A 20169-nucleotide genomic window follows, 5' to 3' on the forward strand; every position below is an offset into this window, starting at 1 on the left:
ATTATGACTCGTAGTCATCTGAGGAAACCTGCTACATTTTTCCTAATGCAGCAAGGTATCTTTTATATGCACTTTCCCAGACAGGACAGCACTTACCATGGCATTTAAAGAACACAGAACGAACACTGCACACAACATGACATCAGCTTTTCTGATGACTCAACAGGAACGAATACTTGCCTAGAAAAGAGGTTTTGTATGGACAAGTCGTCTGATTCTGATGCACCATCATCAACCAACGAACATGGAGCACTACCACCACAGTGTTAGAATTTTTTTGGTATGGCTCTATGGAATTGAATGCAACCACAGTCAACAGAGATATGGAGGGGGTGGGGGTGGGGGGTCCTCCCTCAGAAAGAAAATGGGTTAAGTTTAGGGTTAGGATTAAGAAAATCGTACAGTAATGATAAGAGTAATTAATTTTGTCAAAAAGTTAACTTACAAAAATTCTGCAAAAATATTTGCGTATGGTACCATACCCATTTTACCCTCTGGCAGAAACCCTGCACCAGATAAGGTCACACAAAATCAGGGGTGGGTCAAAGAAAACAAGGATTTCACGAGTCAGAGTAGTTTTTTTCACATTATTATTTTGTTCAATTACCAATTTTATTAATATGTACTTGTATTCCTTTTTGAATGTTTGCTTCTAAATATTTTCTATTTACTAGCTTTCTCTTTTTTAAAAATAAATATGTGATTTGCAAAACTGAAATGTTTTAGAAGTGATGGTTCTTTTAGAATAAATATTTAAATTTACTTCATATACTGTTGGTCGTAAATGACGCATTTAATTTAATCATGAATAATTGTCGTAAATACAACTATTTAAGCAAATAACTGAACACCTAATATACTATAAATACCACAAATATACAAAGAAATCATAAATATGTTCAGCTTTCATTGTCATTAAAACAAATTCGACATCTTAACTACTGATCAAGAAAAACAGTTTTCCTTCATTATCTCAGCTTTTTAAAAATTAATTTTGATGCACTTACATCCTTCTGGCTCTCGCGTGACAAATTATAGAAAGCATAATATATGTATTGGAAAAAAGTATATTTTACTTTGATGGGAAACACTACAAACAGATAAAAGGACAGCAATGGGTACCACAATGGCACCAAACTATGCCACACTGACTTTAGGTTACCTAGAACAAATATTAGAAACTAAAATTGCAAATATATTTGAATCAACTTTCAGCTATATTTCAAGAAGAACTGGAAAGTTTTCTAGATACTGGTTTCATACTGTAGCCTTTGTCCAAAAACTGTTTGCAATTATTTCATGAGTTACATAACACATTGAATAGTAACAAACTTTACTGTGGAAACAAACACAAATAAAATTCTTTTTGTAAACAATTTAGTAATCCAGTGTGGACACATAATAGAAACCGATGTATTTTACAAACCAGCTGATAGCAAACAGTACCTTTCTTTCTCATTCTGTCATCAGAGTCATACAAGTAGTATACCATACAACCTAGCACAGCGTATCTGTATGATTGTGTCAAATATACAAACACATGATCAACATCTCCGGGAACTCAACATGTATCTTAAAACGTGAGGCTATCTAAAACAGCTAATTTCAGATAGTATCGAAAAAGGTGGTAGTATTAGATAGAAAATATCTTAAAACTAAAACAAATCGTTACAGCATTTGTATCCACCCATAACCTGCAGAACCCCAATATATATAAAACGATCTTGTCAGAACTGCTCATTTTAAAACAAAATGAAAAAATGTCATCCATACTAGACTATTTCAATTATAAATAGTAAGAGATGAAGCAAAAACATGAAAGAGAAAAGCACAATTTGAATATGCAACAGTAAAACATAAATGCAGTGTTAAAAAGTGTAACCGAAGTAACTGTGGTACATGCCAACATATTTTAGAAGGCACACACATAGAATTCAACCACAAAAGTTTATATTGGGTACATAGGGATATGGATTGTTCGGTTAACAATGTTATTTATGTAATTACATGCCACGGTTGCAAAGAACAATACATTGGTCATACTACTCTGCTGAAAGCCAGAGTACGCGTACACAAACAGCAAATAAAACAACCAGAAACAAGATGCATACCCGTAAGTTCACATTTAAATATATGTGCGGCACAAAAAGATATTAAATTTACCATTTTATCACAGATATCAATGATGAAATGAAAAGAAAGACAAAAGAAATGTATTTTATTAGAAAGTTTTGTCCACTTCTTAATGCTCTTCATTAGATAAAAGCAATCATAATGTAATTAAGTAATTATCAATCCCCTTCTACTGCAGTAATGCCATAATATGTATGGCATCATATTTAGCCGTTATTTCGCAGTTCCTTTCTGATGATGAATAACTGAAACATGAAAAAGGATATTATTTCTTAAAATTGTTTTTAAATACATATATACTGTAGACTTGTTTCTTTTATCATATATATATATATATATATATATATACACACACACACACACACACATATATAGATATATATATATATATATATATATATATATATATATATTGGCATTACAAAATAAGATAAGACCGATTTTATCCCCATAGTACTCTATATACGTGGTCCTAGTTCAAACCCAACTGACTGAATTTACATGTAAAAATTAACAGTCAGAAATATGTTATAACCAACAAATGAAAAACTAAACAAAAATAAATTTAAATTTATTTCATCTTTATTTATTACATGTATTCAAGTTTCCCAAACACAAGGTACATGTAATTGTTTATTATTAAATTAATGTTCCGACTGGTTGGTACAACATTAAAGAATACTTTAATAATTATATTTATGACATAATAGTAGTTTACATCACCAGTATTATAAAACAACAAAGTTCATATATATAATAAAAATGAAAAAAAAAGAGTTTTTTTTGTTGATAAATACCGAAATACTGTCTATGTATTTGTTGTCATAGATATAAAGTGGATGTTCAACAATTACAGTTACGTAATGCTCTAAGGAAGAGGGGTTATGGGATAGATTATAAAATATATGGGGAAGGGAGGGGCTCTGTATAAAACATTATGTAATTTTAAACTGATAGGTGAATACAACTAGTTATAGCCAATTTATTCCAGTATAGATATTTTTGTTTTTGTTAAATGAATAATTAATTATTTAAAAAAAAAACCCCCCAAAACAAACCAAAACAAAAAAAACAAAAAAACAACAACAACAACACACAAATATAAACAGAAAACCTAGTAATATTTGTCAATTTCTATCGCAGTAAAAGTTAAAATGTGTATTTGTAGTTTGGTGTGATACATTATTGTGTAATTTTAGAGGTTTGCAGTACAAAGTGTTGTATGGGGCAGCTGGTAAGGGGAGATGGAGGATTCTATAAAATGCAAGATTTTGCATTACATAATTGTTGTGAAGGGACTAAAATCTTCAAGATTATGCAAAAAAAAGTTAATTTACTTTGATATACACACAACTGGTGTAAAATACAAACATGATTAATTCTGGATTTGTATTTGACGTCTAACATTGTGGTTTAGTGGAACAACTTTCCCTCAACAACGATGTTAAAAGTTATAGAAAAATGTACAGATACTTATAGTGCACCTCTAGCTCTGAAACCTTTTATGTATTTTATTACTTTTTACACAGAGAAATTAACACTGAAGTTCTGAAACAAAATTTACACAAATATATTCCTACATATCAAAATTAAATAGCTACAAACTAAATGAACTATAATTAATAAATTTATCTACACTCCACATGGCTGGGCTCAATCTGGAACAGGAATCCGGGAATCCAATTCCTGTAATATCCACATAAATGATTCCTATAACAACCCCCAAAAACCCCCAAAACAACCAAACAAACATCTGGTCCAACATCCAATATATTCACACTTATTACAAAATATAATTAATTCCATTTCCAAATAATTAAAATAGTAGCATCAAATTCCTAATTCACTAATCACTTGCAAAATTTGTTAGGAAAACAACTGGATTGTCACAGATTCCGATGATGTAAAGCTATCGACATCCAAATGGATACTGGTAGAACTTACACAAACATTTAGCCTGTGTGAGATTAAAAAAACAAAACATTCTTGTTAATGTTGGAAATACTTGTTGGAAGGTACAAATAATATGGTAACTGAATGCTAATTAGTGAAATTACTTCCTTATATCCGTAGATATTTTTAAATTGAATGTAAAAATAATAAACTTTTAAAAATAACCTTAAGATAAATGCTAATAACAAGAACACAACAAAACAAAAACAAGTAGAAATGGCCAAAAATGCAATATACACGTACACCTCAAACATGTTCATCTATATTAAAACAATTAACATATATTTTTGTAATTATAAAAAAATGCTGACCCATAAAACAGCCCAGTAATTAGCTCAACTAATGACATTTGTAAGATTCGCTGTACTGTACATTGTATATAGTGTTTGAAACGTTATCACCACCAATAGATTACATGTAATAGTAAATTACAATGTTACAAAGAAAACATCTTAAAACAGATTTCATCACGATTTGTGTTTTGAAGTAAAGTAAATACCTTTGTTTAGTTTTGGGACTTTTTAAAATAACCTTTATGATTCAAGCTAGGGATTTTCAAAGCTATCTTAGCACTATGAAATTGTAAAACCATCGTAGGCTATAGTGATGTCATAACTTATGATGGAAAAATTATTTTGTAGCACCAATACAGCTTCAAAAATATGGACCCAGAGGTCTATTCCAATGACTGCAAACTTCAGACAGCCTCTTTAATAACACACTAGTTGTCAGTAGTTTAATAGTCACCAATAAAAACAAAAGGTGAAAATAATGATCTGGAAACATTGCGATGTTATAAGACTTATGACTGGGCCTACACATTGTTTAAAAGTGACATCTAACTGTTCCCATAGTTTAAATTAACAAAACAAATCTGCCAACTAGTTCACCTAATGTAAAACTAGTTTATTATTACCACATTAAGACTTAAAACATTTCAAGAAAATAAACAAACAACCCTTCAAAAATGTGGACACGTAGTAGATAGAAACATTGTTTTTAGTGAATCAAGCATTTTGATTGACCATTCACAAAGGTAAACATGTTATCCATGTATTCACACGCAGTAAGATTATTTTCAGAATATTCTTGATTAGTTCACCAACCCCTGTAAATTACCCACGACAATCAGCAATGCCGTGGAGATATGCGTGGCGCTTTTTTGCTATGGACTATGTTACAATTTTTTGGCATGGCATGTTTTTTCCCCCCCATAGACATTTTCTTAATTACAGGGGTTGTCCACTTAGAACAAGGCAACTATGTTAAAATTAACAAATATAATCATAAAGTTCCACTAGCTGCTGCAATTATAATAATAAATTCACTGGGAAAATATTTTTGTCACTTAATTTCACTACAACAACCAGTCTGCCCTGACTGAGATGCCTGCAGACAAATGAATATTGCACCTGCCTTTAATTTGCTGTCAACTGCCTATCCACTTAGCAAGATATTTAGTTAATCTTTTCAATATTAAGAGAATTGTTTCAGCTGAAACTAAATCAGGGCTCTCTCCTGAACTGTTTTTGGATTAGCCAATTTTCAGAGATATTGTGTATTTCCATGAACATTATTTAAAATATGGTTAATTTAAGGAAATTTTGTATTAACTAAAGACGAAATGTTGGAGTCACTGTACATTAGCAGTTGGCTAATTTGGCAATGGACAGGATGAGCCCTGTAAATTCAGAGATTACATAAGTACTACCTTCTAAGGTCAGATGATCCAGTGAAAAGTGGTTTTTTACATGACTACAAACTGAAATGAAACTTCACAGTTTGCTACAAAGAAACAAACGTTTTAAAAAATGTAAAATATACTTTACAATGAACATCGCCTGTTCTCGCTATTTTTGTTCTTGAGGTAATATTCTCTAATTCACAAGTCTGGCTCATACACGGCTAACCACTGTGTTAAATTGCAGCTACGTGGTCAGCCAAATGTCGGCTGCCAATTGGATTTAATTAATATCACCTCTTGAATAAAACTTAAGAGACATGTATACATACATATATACATAAATCAAACATTCATGTTTTTGGTGTTGTAATAATACACAGAGCAAGCTCTGGTTGAGCAGAAAAATTTGCCAATTGATCTATTTAAACTTGAAAAATTGCATAACCCAGTTATTTTCTAATAAAATAACAATTATTACATAAAATTTATTTGCCAAATTAAAATAAAATTTGCCAATTGTTTTTAAACTTTGCAGTTGGTGAATTTGGCAAGTGTCAGAGCTAGCCCTGATCCATAACTGATACACTGTATGCCAAGAGGTCAACAACATGTTAAAATAACAAGCAAAAATCAAACACTGGACCAAAACCATTGAGATGTGACCCTGACACCTGATGTATGAAAATGATTGGTTATATTTAAAAACAACCTGACTTAACTGTTTGCTGCCTGACTTAATGCTCTGCATTTTAACAAAAAGTATTAAACAACCCAAACACTGAGATGATAAATTGTTTAAAGACATGCAGTGTCTTTAACCACTTAGTCTCATAATATCAGAGGTGTTTTATTCACATGTAAAACCAATTAACCTAGATTAAAATCCCAGTAGATTTTTTTTTTACCTTTATTGATGTAATCTTAAAATGCTGACTGGTACATCAAAGGTCACGGTATATATGCTATCCTGTAGGGGAAGGTGCATATATAACAGATCAATTGTTGTGTGTTAGGATTTCTCTTTCAACAAGTCTTGTCGCAATAAATGTATGACATGAAACAAAGGTAGTTTAAAATGTGCTGAAGTGTCATTAAAAAACACATTACCATAATTTCAATACATATTTAGTGCCAAATTCCAATGACAAGATATCTTAAAGCAGACTTATCAATAATGTCAGAATTTGTCAAAGTGTATTTCAGTTACTTTCATAGATCTGTGTACCATTTTAATGTAATAATGTTATGCTTTCAAAACAAATATACTGAAAATATTACTAAAAAGAAAACAAGGAATCAATATCTTCAGAACATTTTCCAGACTAGAAATCCAACTTTTGAAATATAACTTTGTAAATACCACTTAAATTATTAATTATATACCAACATATTATTGCTGTTTGTGTTAGACAATGTAATTGTCACGCTGTGTTGTTTTCCTTTTCTACATTCTTTTCTAGAAGTTGTTGTGAATGCCGAAAGGTATATGAAATCATAAAATGATCCAAGCATTGTCCGCAGTTATTGGTAAGAGTTATGAAAGGAATTTGCCACAAAATATCCAGGGTGCTCACAATTCTGCTTTTATAAGCACTATAAGTATTAGCCAACTTTGTCATCAAATAACATAATTTTATTTGCACAGTAAAAAATTCAGTCTCTGCCTTGAAAAAATGCTCAATTCCCTTGTCATGTATATCCCTATCTTATATGCTGCATGATAACTATAAGCAATATATTTTTCATAACACAGTAATATCCACTTTAGAACTCGCTTCCATTAGTTATCCAATGTACTCTGGAAATGTGACAGGATTAAAAGGAAACAATTGTTTATTTCAAGGGCATATATACCGTAATATATTATTTATAGAATACCAGCAAACTATATTTAATATTATGTGATCAAAACCCATACAGTCAGCAAACTTGGTTTAAAGTTACATGATCAAAACCTATGATTTCAGCAAACTTGGTTTAAAGTTATGTGATCAAAACCCATGAGGTCCGCAAACTTGGTTTAAAATTATATGATCAAAAGCCAAGAGGTGAGAAAACTGGTTCCGTTGCGACTGGTGACAGTTGTATTCAGTTTGCTACGGTCCTCCAAATACTTCCTGTGACGCGTAGACGACGTAGAGGAAGCCGTCCTCGTCCTTGTTGTGTTCGTAGACCTCAGATATGGGCGCCGTGTTGCTCACCATGCTGCGGTTGTTCACCAGCAGGTAGAACGCCTGGGTTGGGTGCAGCTGAAGGCGCCGTCTGGAAAGCAGAAGTCAACATAATTAAGTTATATAAAAAATGCTGTTATGGAACACACACCCTCCTCCGAAAACCATTGATATGTTCTGCAGGACAAGCACCTAAGAACAGTCTGACTGGTTTTCATGCACTCATTTAGCGTTGGGCACAAAAAAAAAAACCCCAGTCTAGTGAGCAACCATAAGAACTTGGCCTCCTAACATGTGAACATGTGTCTGACAATTGAAAACTTCAAATCCCCCCCCCCCCCCCCCCGAAAACATGCATTGTAGTAATACTAATGTCCTTTATTGTTAGAATTTGTGAACTTAGTAGGACTATAGTATAGCACTGACATAGTCGAGAATGGTTGTTCAGGTTACCAGGAGGTAATGAATGAATGAATGAATGAACTAACAAACAAACCAATGAACGAACGAATGAATGTTTAATGACACTGTAGCACAAAAATACGCACCAGCTAATATTGGGTGTCAAACAACAGTAAGTTACCATATATCAAGAAAGTCGAGAATGGTACTTCGTTCTCCATAAAATCTTTTGAACAAAAACACCACCAGCTAAATTTTGAGTAGTTGTGTGCTTTTTTAAAATATAAATTACACCAACAATTACAATGAGAACAGTGATATGAAGAAACAAGCATTCTGAGAGTACTGCTAAAGCAATACATGGGGCCCAAATATTTGTTGTATCGCCTACACTTAAGGGCCATAACTGTGAAAAATGGGTAGATCACTTTGAAAGTAAAATTAAAATCTGCTACAGTACATAATAATGCTATACACAAAATTTTAGCTTAGTATCTTCAGACATTACAAAGATAAATCTGGAAAACAAATGTTCATATCTCCCACGTTCAAGGGCAAAAATAGGTAAATCGCCATGAAAGTCAAACTTGATCTGCAACAGTACAGTATAAAGCTATACACAAAATTTCAACTCAATATCTCAAGGCATTGTGAATAAAAGATCAGGAAAAAGTATGTGGGACAGATGGAGATAAAACCTATTATCTCCTTTGGTTTGGCCAGTAGGGGACTAATGACAAAGTATCAGTGTGTTTATGAAAGAATGATAATGAGAAACTGTTAACTTCATAAATGTGTCATAACCTGGTGGTTACCAGGCCCGTGATTTATGGTAACGTGTACATAGGTTACCACTCACTGTGCTCATTTCGATGCCTGCTAGTAGCTTTGAAAAATAACAAACACTAACTAAACTTAAAGAAGTGAACACTGCAACAAAATGTGGACATCCACCTGATAATCTTGACCAGTTCACTCATGTTGACGTTGCTTGGCACCAGGAACTTGGTTTTGTCCAACATGGGAAGATTCTTCTCGTTCATGTAGCGTTCTATAATAACCTATGAACCACAGAACAATATTTTTAACAGTTCAGACATCGACAGCAGTGTCTTCAAACACGAACATGTTATACTATGTCATACAGGTTAAGTTTTAAATTTTAATCCAATTATGAAATCAACTATTTGTTCCCACTGTTTACATTACAACACACAAAATCTTCATCCAATCACCAAAATGACAATGGTTTCAAATTTATTGTCCTATATGTACACAAGATATACTTTAAATTATTTTATTCTTAACCTTGTTTTCATACATATGGCTGTCACAGCAACTGACACAGCAGATTTAACCTACACTCCCCCCCCCCCCCCCCCAAGAAAAAACCTCACTTACTGGTATCTTATCTTCATGTTGACTTCTTATTGCTTCCACGTCTTTCTTTCTCTGAGCTATATGTATATATATAAATAAATAAATAAAATTATACAGTAATAATACATTCAATTAAAATGATATTGATAAATACCCATATCAATGCTAGCAACAAAGGCAGTGACAGAGCTTGAATTTAATAGTAGCCATGAAGCAAATTAAAAAAAAAAATTTAAACAAATTATTATTATTTTTTTATTTTATTCCACTGCCCCTTTCCTTCCTCTCCTTTGACTTCCATCTCATTTCTTCCCAATGTAAGCTTCTATTGTTCGACTTCTTTTGCTGTCCACCTCCACATCTTAGTCCTTGTCTCTCCAACCGGTTTTTGTTTCTTGTGGCTATCCGTGCCACACACCTGCCACTTCCCATCAACCTTAGCTGTGGGCTTAGTCTGATCACTTTGGAGAGTGTTCAGTAGTTAGTTCTGGCATTGTTAAGAGGCACTCGTAACCTCCTACTATACTCCCCTACTACCGGCAGTCATCAGTGCCGTGGATCAGACCAGCTTTATTAGCGACAGGGAACAAGGATGCCAGGTGGGTGCAGGGAAGTACAGAGAGACTACACCCATGGAGGAAGATGAGACAGTTAGGCAATAGTGTCGACAACTCAGAAGACAGAGTCGGATGAAACTGACAGATAGGTTTAAAACAGATTGAAATCGTGGGAAAAATTAGATTTTTTTTTTTATATAGATAATGAGAATGATAGGCAGAAGGTGAAAGATGAATGAAAGTGTAAGCCAGCTTTGATGGGATTTGAACCATTATCGTCGGCTTGATTATCCAGCAGCTTATCCACTAGACCACAGACCTCAATGCCTTGAAAATTAAACATATTAAACTGGCCTTGCCTGATTTTGCTAACTGGTCATCATACTCAAACATGACTCCTGCAAGTTGTTTATTATGAAAACATGAAACTGTTCACAATTCTTTATTCTGAAAGGGCGGGATGTAGCCCAGTGGTAAAGCGTTTACTTGATGCGCAGTCAGTCCCGGACTGACCCCTGTCGGTGGACCCATTGGGCTATTTCTCGTTCCAGCCAATGCTCCACAACTGATGTAACAAAGGCCTGGTATGTACTATCCTGTCTGTGAGATGGTGCATATAAAAGATCCCTTGCTGCTAATCGAAAAGAGTAGCCCATGAAGTAGCGACAGCAGATTTCCTCTCTCAATATATGTGTGGTCCTTAACCATGTGTCTGACGCCATATAACCGTAAATAAAATGTGTTTAGTGTGTTGTCAAATAAAACATTTCCTTTCTTCCTTCTTTATTCTGAATGTGTGCTGTTGTGTTAATATTAAAACACTGCTTTCTGGCTATAATATCCTAAACAAATCTCCATCTGGCATCTGTCTAGGCCCCATGGCCTTGCTCTGTTACTTAGCAAATTTGAAGCCTGTAGTGATGTAATAACACTTTGAATTATCAGATATGAGTTATCAGGTTACAGGAAGCATATTCATCATTATGATGATCATGATCATGGTTGTATCATTACATTATTTTAAATACTAATGATTTAAAAATAATAATAATAACAATAAAAAATGTGTAGCCTATTTGTAACTTCACTAAAAATATGATACTCTCACATTTACAACAACTGAAAGTCCATATTTATCAATAAAAATATACGAATAAAGAAACTATTGTGCTGAAAATTTAACCCAAACCTAGTTCACCAAGGTAAACATCTACGGTCCGTTTTTTAACATTTTGACATTTATTGGACCTCAAAGTTTAACAGCAAAAACAAGCGTGCGCTTTCTGCCCAGATTTTAGGCGGAATCGATACAATCATGGAATTAATTATTTTGTGGTGAAATATGAGGTGTACCAATAAATATAAACACTTACTGTATAAAGAAAACTTTCCGAGTTACGTTTTACGCATAAATAGACAGTTTGTCCAAATAATAATCCTGCATTAATCCAATTTTCAGTTCCGAACAAAATCTTGAATATTCCCGCGGAATAGGATTATTTTTACAACTATTCGTCTCAGGTTCACGATTTTCTTCCACAATATACGACATTTAATGGAATATCACGTTTAATAACAATAATAATAATATAAAATAAATAATAATAAATAAACTAATTAATTAATATTTTAAAAAAATCAATTAATAAATAATAAATTAATAATATTAATAATAAAAACTAAATAATATCATAAAATTAATTAATACTTAATTGATAAATAATAAAATAACAATAAATAAATTATTGATTTAATAATAATAAATTAATTAATTTAATTATTAACTAAATAAAAATGTGCTTTTTTCATTTATAAATGTTTCCTTCACACACATGTACACACACACATGCACGCATATGCACACCTTTTCCCAGAACTTGCTATAAAAGATTAATAGAAATATTGTGAAAGACTAATGAAACTATTATAATCAAAGATTTTTTAGGTTGTGGGGTTGGGGGTTGTGCAGGTTTATTAAAAAATATTTATAGTAATTTTTTTTTTAATTGAATAAAAACCTTAAAATAACTTCTAATAACCAGTAATTATAACTAAAAAAATTAAAACAAAAAAGAGCAAAAATTAATAATAAATAAATAAATAAATAAAACCCTTAAAATAACTAATGACCTGCAATAATAATTAAACAAAAAAAAGGAGAGAAAAACCTTTGAAACACATGTAACCAATTATAATAATATTTAAAAAAATTCTAAAGGATATAATAAGTTTGAAAAAAGTAAATAAATGAAAACCTTAAAATAAGCAATGACCTGTACTGAGAATATTTTTTTTTTTTTTATAATAATAAAAAACAATAATACCCCCCCCCCCCCAAAAAAACCCCCAAACCTTTAATGGCATAAATATTAATAATGCATATAATGCAACCCACACAAAGCACATATATAGAAACAGTTCCGAAATATTTCTTTTTATTCTTGGAACCGGCGTGACGTCACACGACCTAGTTACCAATCATCCGGGTCTTTGAGGGTAAAGCAAAGCCTTAGTGATTACTATTTTACATAGAATAAAATTATCATATTAACTTTTTGCATGCCTTGCATATTGTCATTTATTTTCTGTAGCTAACACATAGTTGCAGCATGTCTTATAAGTATTATAGAAGCTTGGTTTGTCATATAACAGAAGCGAACAACGGGAATCTGAATTAGTACAATCTATATTTATTACCTACGTGTTTCCGTATAGCTAGTATATCGTGGGGATTTGACTAGAGGCAGGTTGGGCAGAATATAATTTTTTGTTGATGCAATTTTCAGGTAATATTAATTATAAATTTAACAACTTTGAAATAATAAGATAATTATTAATATTATAATAATTATGTCGGCTACAAAATATATAATTTGTATGTATAATAATAAAATGTGTATGCATGATTCAAGATAATTCTTTTTATGATATAATTAAACAATTCCAAAGTTGTTACTTTACAACTTTAAATTACAGTATTATTATTGTCATTTTATTATATAGATGTAATGGCAACAGTGAAAATGTTCCACTGAATATATTCTTTTATTCTTTAAAAAACAACCCAGTTTCTTGAAATAATGAAATGATTTAGTTTTTACAGATTGTGAAATTATCTCTTACCGATTGAATGCAGGCGAAAAGAAAATAGCAATAATAAAATATAGCCAACCTCAGACCTTGTCATCTAAGGGGAGTTATATCTCTCTCTAGCTACCTATCACTTCCCTGAGATTAGTTCAAGGAAAATAATATATAGCTCCCTTTGGCATGTGAATATTAATAATATTTTAAATTGTCCCCCATAATCTAAGTTAGGGGAGCAATTAATAACTCCCCTCAGTTATTTTCATGCCACGGTATACAACCTACTAAAATATAGTGTTACCTCATCAAACAAACATACAAATGTTTTAATAATAGGGTTTAACATGGTATATTTATTAATAAAACACAAAAACTTACCTGAGTAAATAATGATAATATATATATATATTAAGTGGATATTGCAGATATTTTCTTGTTCAGTCTGTACTGGAATTGTTATTGCAATTAAAATTTAAGTAATACATACAAAACTAATTTTTGATAATATACAACTGGAGAAAGGAGATGGAGGCAAATATCATGACTGTTAGTAAACTGATCTATATCAATATGCCTTCTGCTAGACTACACATATTTAACCGCAGTTGCTTTTAACCTGGATTAAATTACCTCTTGTATAGATGCACTTATGTAGCATATTAAAGGAAAATGTATTAATGAGATGGTTAAATGTTGTATTATTCTCCATGTCAGTGTTTTCAGAAAGGAAAACAAATATCAGATATGGCAGATGACCATTTTATTGCCGGTAATTACTGAAGCAGATTGTACACAAACGCGCACGCGCGCTCACGCACACACACACACACACACATATATAACAATTTTAAAGAAATAATTTCCTTTTTTCACATGATCCATGTAAAAGGTTGTTTTTTTTAATTGTTTTAAATACATACAGTGATACACATGTACACACTGTACACTTGTTTTCTTTTATTATATATTATATATTATATTTATTATAAATTATATATATATTCTGACACAAAGGCACACATACATTTTCCCTCTGAACCAAGTAAATACTAAACACAGTCCATTATTTTAGTTTCAGAGATACAAGTATACCTTTTTGTTTAATACATTATACATTTGGGCTATTACACATCCGTAGGAACAATATCTGGAGTGAGGGAGGGGCAAAATCTCTAATAGTAGGGATAGTCTTGGGAGGGTGGGGAAGACGCCATATATATATATATATATATATATATATATATATATATATATACTCTTCAAAAGAAGAAACGCAAAACCACATTGTCGTAACATTTGGAGAATTGATTTAATTATTGAATGGGGAGTCCGATAATTACCAAATGTTGCAGGATTGTTCACAATTCACTCTAGTCCATTGTGAGTAAGTGATAGGACACACCACCAAGGTCAAGGTCATCTGGAGTCAATACCGGGTGTGACCTCCGCGTGTGTTGACAACTGCCTGGCACTGCCTGCCCATTGAAGCAACCAGAGTACGGATGACGTCCCGGGGGATGGTGGCCCACTCGGCCTGCAAGGCTGCTGCCAGCTCGGGCAGGGTCTGGGGCTGTGGTTGTCGCTGTCGGAGGCGTCGGTCCAACTCGTCCCATAGATGCTCAATTGGGTTCAAATCCGGTGATATCGATGGCCAAGGAAGGACATTAATGTTGTTGTTCTGTAGGAAAGCCGTTGTGAGACGTGCTGTGTGAGGCCTGGCGTTGTCATGTTGGAACACTGCGTTGGCGTTGGCCATAACTGGAATGATGTGTGGCCGGAGGATCTGGTCAATGTAGCCCTGTGCATTCAGGTTGCCCTGCACGTGGACCAGGTCAGTTCTGCCAGTGTGTGAGATGGCTGCCCACACCATGACACTACCCCCGCCGAATCTGTCCACTTCCTGCACGCAGTTTGCCACATAACGTTCACCACGACGCCTATACACGCGACATCTTCCATCATGACGTCGGAGAAGAAATCGGGACTCGTCACTGAACCACACCTGTCTCCATCGCAGTTGAGGCCTTTGTCGATGAATCTGGCACCACTGCAGTCGGAGTCGACGGTGTTGTGGTGTTAAGATGACACCTCGAACTGGACGTCTGGCACGAATTCCTACCTCACGTAGGCGGTTCCGTACGGTCTGGTCGGATATCCTGCGCAAACCTGGTATTGCTGCGGCTGTGGAGGTGGCAGTAGTCAATCGTTCCCGAAGGTGGCGTACCCGGATGTAGCGGTCCTGCCCGGGGGTAGTGACCCGTGGTCGACCGGATCTAGGGAGGTCACGTGTTGATCCATGTTGCTGGTAACGGTCCCACAGTCTGGAGATGGTGCTTGGGGACACATGGAATGCCCTGGTAACGGCCGTTCTGGATTCGCCTGCGTCTAGTCGGCCGATGGCATTGTTTCTCTGCGGTTCACTGAGACGTGGCATGTCCTGGGTTGTCAACTGTCGGCCAGATACAGAGGCCAGGCAAGCGAACACCCTGCACTTTTATACTGTCGGTGTTCATGTTGCACGTGCAGACAACGCACGTGCAGTGGTGACATGGTTTGCACGTGGCTGCGTTTTTGCGAATATTCACATTTTGGAACTTTATTGGACAGTAGCTGCGTTTTATCGAATGTAACCGTGGGAATGTGTTTGGGACATGCAATGACCTTATATTCACAAAGCATGAACCGGTAGGAAACATAAAATCGGAGTTATAACCCATTTGTACCCTTTTGCGTTTCTTTTTTTGAAGAGTATATAATGTGGAAATTTTATCATTGCACATACTTTAACCATTTTGGTTGCTATTAATGTCGGTAAACTCAACACAGTCACATTCTGCGTGGGAAGCCATGGCGTTCCATCAGATTTGTCACGTTTTAATGCATCTACCCAGAAGCGGCGTCTGGTCTCATCTTTTCGAAATTTATAAAACAATTTTTTTTTTTTACATCATATTATGATCTATGCAGACAATTGCAAAACATTTTGTAGGCATCTTGGCCGTTAACTGCTATAAATGATCGACTAAAGTTGCCTCATTTCACTATCAAACCATAGGTAACTAAGGAAAAGCTTCACCGCGTCACGTGACAAACAATGGTGGCCAGTGGTCGAAGTACCCGTATGTTCGGTTACGAGAATTGGCTGTACGTAAAATGTTTGATACGAATAATTGTCGTTCCGCCATATTTTCATTCCGCATTTTCGATGTGACAGAATAAAAATAACTTTTAAATGTGAAAATGTGTCATCTTCAAACATCTAATCCTGGAAAGGTTACCAAAGGTATTGTAATTAATATTTTAGTCTAAAATTTATTAAAATATGTTGTTGTACTTGTATGTGTTGAGGCTCTTAAAATTAAATAAAGCACATATGCCTGATTTTATTAAATCGTGATTGCAAATGGAAAATTCTACCCAATGGATAAACGTTACGGCACTGCAATAAATATTACAATAATAAATATCGTGCCGGAGACGTTTATCTTGATGAACTAACCAAAAGCAAAACATATTTATAAAAATTACTTCAACGTTCACAGTGACATCACACATTTGTAAATTAACATCATTCGATTCATTGTAAATAATACAAACCTAACGTTCTTCTTTCTTTAAATGACAGTGTTGTTTGTGCCATTACTTCGTAGATGATTATTAAATGATAAAAATGTTTGTTTTAGACAACAAAATATGTTCCTGTTCTAGTCTAATCAAAGTAACCGGATGTTTTTATCATCCTCGTAGCTTTCCGTCACACTTGGGACTGTCAAATGGCATTCGGAACTCTTCGGTATATTTCACGAATCACACTACGGACACACGACATGTTTGTTCATGTATTAAATGGACCACATTACGTGGTACAACTCATTTATACTGTTCATGTATTGATTAGATTTAATTTGACAAACTGAACTTTTTGTACTAAAGAAAACTAAGTTCTGATCACCCATAAAAAAATCAATGAGCCAACGAGTTTTACTCTCATCGTTCCAAGAATAAAATTATTTTGTAATTTCGCATGCAGCAATAATATATACATGTCTATCTGTCGGTGTCTGTAATAATAGACAATGTGAATGTGTAAAATCAATTAATTTATAGAATACCTGATTGTTATATTTTTACGTATACGCTGGCGAATATTCGAATTATTCGAATATTCGCCAGCATATATACTTTTCAAAAGAAGAAACGCAAAACCACATTGTCGTAACATTTGGAGAATTGATTTAATTATTGAATGGTGAGTCCGATAATTACCAAATGTTGCAGGATTGTTCACAATTCACTTAGTCCATTGTGAGTAAGTGATAGGACACACCACCACGGTCAAGGTCATCTGGAGTCAATACCGGGTGTGGCCTCCGCGTGTGTTGACAACTGCCTGGCACCGCCTGCCCATTGAAGCAACCAGAGTACGGATGACGTCCCGGGGGATGGTGGCCCACTCGGCCTGCAAGGCTGCTGCCAGCTCGGGCAGGGTCTGGGGCTGTGGTTGTCGCTGTCGGAGGCGTCGGTCCAACTCGTCCCATAGATGCTCAATTGGGTTCAAATCCGGTGATATCGATGGCCAAGGAAGGACATTAATGTTGTTGTTCTGTAGGAAAGCCGTTGTGAGACGTGCTGTGTGAGGCCTGGCGTTGTCATGTTGGAACACTGCGTTGGCGTTGGCCATAACTGGAACGATGTGTGGCCGGAGGATCTGGTCAATGTAGCCCTGTGCATTCAGGTTGCCCTGCACGTGGACCAGGTCAGTTCTGCCAGTGTGTGAGATGGCTGCCCACACCATGACACTACCCCCGCCGAATCTGTCCACTTCCTGCACGCAGTTTGCCGCATAACGTTCACCACGACGCCTATACACGCGACATCTTCCATCATGACGTCGGAGAAGAAATCGGGACTCGTCACTGAACCACACCTGTCTCCATCGCAGTTGAGGCCTTTGTCGATGAATCTGGCACCACTGCAGTCGGAGTCGACGGTGTTGTGGTGTTAAGATGACACCTCGAACTGAACGTCTGGCACGAATTCCTACCTCACGTAGGCGGTTCCGTACGGTCTGGTCGGATATCCTGCGCAAACCTGGTATTGCTGCGGCTGTGGAGGTGGCAGTAGTCAATCGTTCCCGAAGGTGGCGTACCCGGATGTAGCGGTCCTGCCCGGGGGTAGTGACCCGTGGTCGACCGGATCTAGGGAGGTCACGTGTTGATCCATGTTGCTGGTAACGGTCCCACAGTCTGGAGATGGTGCTTGGGGACACATGGAATGCCCTGGTAACGGCCGTTCTGGATTCGCCTGCGTCTAGTCGGCCGATGGCATTGTTTCTCTGCGGTTCACTGAGACGTGGCATCTCCTGGGTTGTCAACTGTCGGCCAGATACAGAGGCCAGGCAAGCGAACACCCTGCACTTTTATACTGTCGGTGTTTATGTTGCACGTGCAGACAACGCACGTGCAGTGGTGACATGGTTTGCACGTGGCTGCGTTTTTGCGAATATTCACATTTTGGAACTTTATTGGACAGTAGCTGCGTTTTATCGAATGTAACCGTGGGAATGTGTTTGGGACATGCAATGACCTTATATTCACAAAGCATGAACCGGTAGGAAACATAAAATCGGAGTTATAACCCATTTGTACCCTTTTGCGTTTCTTTTTTTGAAGAGTATATATAAAAATATATTACCAATTGAACAACAAATGACTAATCATATTAAGTGATTTTTTAAATATAGTTTGAATTATGTAATACACTTTTAATAACACCAAAAGCAAGTTACGACAGAAAAAAAATAAAAAATTATAATGCATTTAGTGACTGGTAGCTCATCTTGTTAAATATATTTTCACTTCTCAAAATAATAAATTTGTACTGAATTATAAATATCAAAATATGAAAAACACTAAAACAGTACGACCAAAACAAATATGCACTGGGAATTCATACAAAACAAACAATAGAACATTTCACATGTTTTTGTTGTTGTAATACTTGTTTTGTTTGTTTGTTTGTTCGTTTGTTTTTGTTTTTGTTTTTTTTTATTGGGGGGGGGGGGTTGTTAAAAAAAATTAACATTCTGACAGGAAGGAAATGTTTTATTTTATGGACGGTTATATGGCGTCAGACACATGGTTAAAGACCACAGAGTCACAGAGAGGAAATCCGCTGTCACCACTTCATGGGCTACTCTTTTCGATTAGCAGCGAGGGTTCTTTTATATAGACCATCCCACAGACAGGATAGTACATACCACGGCCTTTGTTACACCAGTTGTGGAGCACTGGCTGGGACGAGAAATAGCCCAATGACGGGGACCGACCGCACATTAAGCGAACGCTTTACCACTGGGATACGTCCCGCCCCCCATTCTGACAGTGCCCAACTCTAAACGATTTCGAGACGCGCTTTGAATTGCCGACTGAACGGATTTGGATGGATTTATTTAACAAGTCAGACACCTTACAATATGTAACAAAAAGACAATGCAAATACATAAGAAACATATATGACAAAATACATACATCAACAATTAATCAGGCACGGCGGAGCGGGGGGGGGGGGGTGTGATTCTTAATCAAAATATTATTGGTAGTAAATTTTAAGGCAGAGATGAATTTTACTTGTAGAATGCAGGAAATTGCATTTCAGGACATCTAGTTTTCAAAATTGTACGGGGAAGCATACCCCGAACCACCTAACTTTGCGCCTTCGATCTCATTCAGCGCCCCCCCCCCCCCCCCCCGCCATGTCTACTTGCTTCCGCCGTGCACTTTTAATGAATATCTATAGTTAA

At 35.3% G+C, this 20169-nt stretch overlaps 1 protein-coding gene across 1 annotated transcript; it reads right to left on the bottom strand.

Annotated features, from left to right (window-relative positions):
• Nucleotides 1–2697: 2697 nt before the first annotated feature.
• Nucleotides 2698–17099, bottom strand: LOC121382329 (microtubule-associated proteins 1A/1B light chain 3A-like). The gene is made up of 4 exons (XM_041511913.1): nt 16965–17099; nt 9745–9800; nt 9298–9404; nt 2698–8032 (listed from the first exon to the last, which is right to left on the bottom strand). Exons 1-4 carry the CDS (start codon nt 17005–17007, stop codon nt 7867–7869), a joined length of 372 nt encoding a protein of 123 aa, XP_041367847.1. The 5' UTR covers nt 17008–17099; the 3' UTR covers nt 2698–7866.
• Between the last annotated feature and the right edge of the window lie 3070 nt (nt 17100–20169).

This window comes from Gigantopelta aegis, chromosome 9 (assembly GCF_016097555.1).
Source record: "Gigantopelta aegis isolate Gae_Host chromosome 9, Gae_host_genome, whole genome shotgun sequence".
Lineage (NCBI taxonomy): Eukaryota > Metazoa > Mollusca > Gastropoda > Neomphalida > Peltospiridae > Gigantopelta > Gigantopelta aegis.